At 49.1% G+C, this 4,790-nt stretch overlaps 1 protein-coding gene across 1 annotated transcript in view; it reads right to left on the bottom strand.

The window, feature by feature from the left end:
• The window catches only part of C1QL2 (complement C1q like 2), a 10,530-nt gene extending 6,449 nt beyond the window's left edge, over positions 1–4,081 (bottom strand). The window contains exons 1-3 of the mRNA XM_027677907.1: positions 4,042–4,081; positions 1,014–1,048; positions 91–309 (exon numbers count right to left, since the gene is read on the bottom strand). Of these exons, the coding sequence (XP_027533708.1) occupies positions 91–309; positions 1,014–1,048; positions 4,042–4,081 (294 nt within the window). The remainder of the gene's footprint in view (positions 1–90; positions 310–1,013; positions 1,049–4,041) is intronic.
• Between the last annotated feature and the right edge of the window lie 709 nt (positions 4,082–4,790).

Below are 4,790 nucleotides of genomic sequence, written 5' to 3'. Positions count from 1 at the left end.
GGGGGGGGGGACGGGCCCGCCCGCCCCCGTCGCCGCCCCGACGTGGGGGGCGCGGAGCCGGGAGAAGCGGGGCGGGGCGGGCGGACCCACCTGCGGGGGGCCGGGGCGGAGCCGCCGGGGGGGCTCCGGGGCGCCGCCGTCGTTGCGGTCCGCGATGATGCGCCCGTCTGCCGCCGCCCGACCGCCCGCAGCGCTGAGCGCCGGTGGCGGCGCGGCCCCTCGGGCGGGGCGGGCGGAGGGGAGGGGAGGGGAGGAGAGAGGCGGCGGGGCGTCCCGCACGTCCCCGGGCACTCCGGCCCCCCTCTGGCACTGCTAAGAGGCGGGGGGACCGCGCCCGCCCCACCGTCACCGGCGGAGTCACTGCGGGTACCGCCTAAACTGCGCCCCGCTGACAGCGGGACGGTCGGGAATGCATCGCGTTGCCCCGTTCACCTGCAGCCTGAAACTGCTTCTTTCCGGCATCCCTGCATCCCTTCATCCCTCTCTGTCCGCGACTGCCCGGACGGCGGCCGGAGCCCCTGTCCCGCCGGGATGAGCTCCCTGCCGCCGCCAACCCGCACCACTCTCTGCGGGAGGGGGTCGGGGAAACCCCCGTGAAGGCAACAGGTCACCCTAGAGTGTTCCCCGTGGCTTCCTCGGGCTCCCCCCGTCCAGCATCGGCGGCCCAGAAAAGGAGCGGGACAACATCGCATGTCGATCTTGCTCCCCAACACATCCAAGTGTAACCAAATCCGTTACACCCGTCTCGGTCTCCCGAAGGCAGGCAAGGCTTGCCAAGTGGAAGGGGAGCCCTAGAAAGAAATATCTTTAGCAGAGTTCGTGTTGGATTACAACACAGTGTTTTGTAGGTTTCCCTGCGTAATGACGGGTCCAAATCAAGAGGTTTTTTCCCCAGAGGAAAGTATGGTTAATTGCCTTTGATTTTCCGAGTAAACGGTGGTAGCACAGCGGGAGCCCTGGAATCGTTTAACTGCCTGCGGGGATCTCCCCTGGAGAGAAAGTTGGGATCTTACCCACGCGTCTCCGAGCAGCAGGTTAAGCACCCGTCCTGGAAGGAAAGAAAAAAGCCTAACTGTGATTACACGGACTGCCTCAGGGCAACATTCCGGTGTCCCCCGCTCCCTTGCTGTGTAAGAAGGGTCAATTCCCAGCGGGTTCGCCAGAGCTGAAGGCAATCTGTTTGGTCTTAAAACAGGCAGAGCTGCAGGTCGAAGGGAGCGAGCCGCCCAGTCTGATCCAGCGTCTGCTGGAACTGATGGCCTGGAGGCATGGTGTGCAAATGGGAACATACAGGCTTCTTCCAAGAACTGTAGAAATGCTCTAAAAGGACTTGGGACTCTTTTGTTAGCTTTCCTTGAAATTTAAAGAGGGGACATCAAGATTTTCCTGTGTGGAGTGCACACACTTTAGGACTAGATCTCAGCTCAGTTACACCCCTGCATGCATCCAGCATTTTTCCTGGAGTTATTCGAGCTTCGCTCTGCTGCTGCTGCTGAGATGAGGATTCAGCCTTGCCCCTCAAGTCTCTCTGATTATTTTCCCCCACATCTATGTATTTGAAGCTGGAAGGGAAATTAATCTTGTAAATTAAAACCTTTCCCTGAGAATTGTATAGATAGTCATATTAATGTAACCATGTCTATTACTTAGCACAATGGAGCTAAATGTTTTAAGAGACAAGATTGTGACAAAGATGTAAGTCCTTTTCCTCTCCTCTGAATTATGAGTTGCATCCCACAGAGTTATTTTAAGCCCCTACACTTGTCTAAAGCCTTGTAAAATGATTTCTAATAGATTTTTGTGTTCCAGCCTTAGTATAATTTTCCATATATTAACTGTGCTAAATACAAATAAATTCCCAAATAAATTACACTGCTTTGCTGATCATCCCTACTTAAGCTTCTGTTAATTTCCCTTTTGTTCTGGTATTTGTCACTACCTCGGCTCTCCCCATGTGCGTGAATCCTCGCTATTCTCTCAGAGCTCTGCAAACCCCCCTAAAGTGACTGTTTAATCTGCTGTTTTCCAAAGGCAGCAGCCACTCTGTAGCTTTTCTAACCCTTTTCTCAGTAATTAAGTTCTTGTATCATTTGGTCTCTGTAATGAGCAGATGATGATGAAACGACAATTTGCTCATCAGATTATATTAATGCTTTTGATATCAATAGAATAAAGGCTATGCTTGGACTGGGAGGTCGTAAGTTGTAGAATAGTTAACCGTGATGTTGATATGGCAGTTGATTGCTCTGTGGCTTATGACTTTCCAACTCATATATCCCAAATCAATATATTTTATATTATTAATGAAGTTAAAGCTTTGCTTGCTTTGCTTAGGCCGAGAGATTACGAGTTACAAAAGAGTTAATCATAATGCTAACACGATAGCTTGCTTTGCTCTGCTGAGTTGGTTTGCTGTATCCTGTTATTCTAAAAGTATACTGTTCAAGTGTGCTTATAAGGATAAGAAGAGATGGATAAAGAACATAAGGTCAAGTACAAGGACGATAAAGAGGAACCAGGACGGCTATCTGGAAAATCCCACATACCAGGCCTCAAGAACTATGGACTAAATCAAACTATTGGTGGAAAGTCCCCGGCAACAGGACTGCCCGTGAAATAAGGACCAAACGGGATGAAGCCCGCGAACTTAAGTCCAATGAAGAGGCGACAAGTCACTGTGGGTGGGGAAATTGATAAGGGTATAAATGTTGCTGTTTGCTTGTTGCATTTGCGGGCCGTGAGCGGAGCAAGGGTCTCCCCGGCCACCCAGCGCGCTGATTTGCTTATTTGCACTTTAATAAATCTTATAATAAATTTATGCTGCTTTAAACCAATTTGGCTTTATTCAACTATAACAGTCTCTGTTGCAACGTCCCTATTTGCAGCAACTCACTTCTATAATGAGGTGACCGGGTGATCGGTATTGGGAACTGTATTGCAAATAGAGGCTCCCCAGCCCCTTCTGCAAAGCCAAAATCATTTTATGTGAGGGGGTCTATTATTCCCACAGATCAGCAAGGACAGACAAAGAAGAAATATATTCTAGCTTTCTGCAGGACAAAATTGGCACGGTTCTTAACAAGGAGGGTTAAGCACTTGAACAAGTAGGCAGAGAAGATTACAGAGATATCAGCAGTTAGATTAGGTGTCAAATTCTGGCAATTTTGTTTGGGAATAATTTAATCACTCCTCTGTGATGTGGTGAGATGGGCTGATCACTGAGTTAATCCCTCTTCAGATTGCTTTAAGGTAAACACAGTGTGACTTTAATGTATAATTCCAGTAGGATCTATATTCCTGGAGACCTGGAGTTACTGCCTGACTGATGTAATGCATCTTGTGCCCCAAGGTGTAGTAGCACTGTGATCGTTGAGGCAGCTGGTACAGCTTTCTGACCCTACAATAGTAATTAGGAATATAGTTGCAAAAAGGTACGTGGCAACACTCAGTTTACAATTTTGATACAGGCTGCTACTACGCCTTTAGGAGCTTGGTTTCCATATGCAATGGCATACACCACAGCAGTACAAGGAGCAGGGAATTACCAAATCAGCTAGTCAGGCAGTGTTGGAAGTACTGCCTGCCTTGCAAGTAGGTACTTTTCGTAGTTTGAGATAAGTACCAAAGCCCCTCTTAGATTTAGGCGCTTCGCAGCAGGCTGCTCAGGCCTGGCAAGACTCAAGCGCCTTGGACATGCCCAGAGAGGGATAAGGGCACCCACAGAACATCCCTGGTGAAACACAAAGGGTGTCTGAACCTCGACATTAGATGATGGTTGAGCAGGAGCTTTGGTGATTGCTGCTGTTGGCCAAAGCAATAGTTAAGCACTAAAAAGCGTGTGTGGATCTAACTTGAAACTCGATTTTCAGATGTGGTGTAAGGACTAAGGAACCTCACCCCTCAGGGAAGTACTTGACAGGTCAGACACAGTTCCCAAATTTAGACAGCCAAGAACCCAGACACTTTGGATTGCAGCTCCAAAATTCAAGGGACACATTAATTTCCATTCCTTAATTTCTGACTCAAGGGAGAACTACCTACCTTGGGTTGCTAGTAACCTTAAAAAGATGTCGTGGTTCATGACCGTTTCCCACAGTCATTCTGGAGTGTCTGTTGGATGGGGCCTCCCATGACTATTGCATAAACTTAGTACATACAAGGCAGTTGCATATCTGTATATCCCATACATACCTGGCACGTTGGAGGCTTGTTCCAGTGATTTACTGCTTACCAGATTTGGAGCAGGTTTCTTAAATTATCTTTCCAGTCTTCCAGGAGAGTTGTCTCAGCCTTCTAGGTGCAGGATGTTGTGAGTTGGATTTTCTTCAGCTTGTTCTCTAGGATTTATTCTGCTGTAAAAATGGTGAAATATTCACAGGGGCAGAAGAAGGAAGAATAATTCCACAGGCTGGTTATGCCCCCTCCCAAGAGACACAAAGAAAACAAGCTGATGACTGAAGGAGCTCAGGGATGAGCTTTCAAACCACGTCTGTCCCCAGGGCTGAGCCACCTTACAGGACATGAGCAGAATCTGTCCATCCCGAGGCAAACACAGGACACTCCTCCAGGCTGTGGCTGGCCATCTGTATTTCACAGGGAGGTTTTCAGGAGGGTAACAAGGAGAAGATCTCAGTTCAGCTTGATTTGCTGCCTGAGAAATACCTACCTCTGTTCCCTGAGGGGCTACCAAAACCTTCCGGGGTGCAGGATACTCAGGGGAGATGGGGAGAGCAGGGAGGAGAGCACTGCATGCCCTTGCACTGAATCTGTTCCTCTTTGCTTAAAAAGAA

This window comes from Neopelma chrysocephalum, unplaced genomic scaffold (assembly GCF_003984885.1).
Source record: "Neopelma chrysocephalum unplaced genomic scaffold, ASM398488v2 Primary Assembly neopelma1_44, whole genome shotgun sequence".
Lineage (NCBI taxonomy): Eukaryota > Metazoa > Chordata > Aves > Passeriformes > Pipridae > Neopelma > Neopelma chrysocephalum.
The sequence above is the reverse complement of the archived record's forward strand: the minus strand, read 5'-3'. Positions and strand labels throughout refer to the sequence as shown.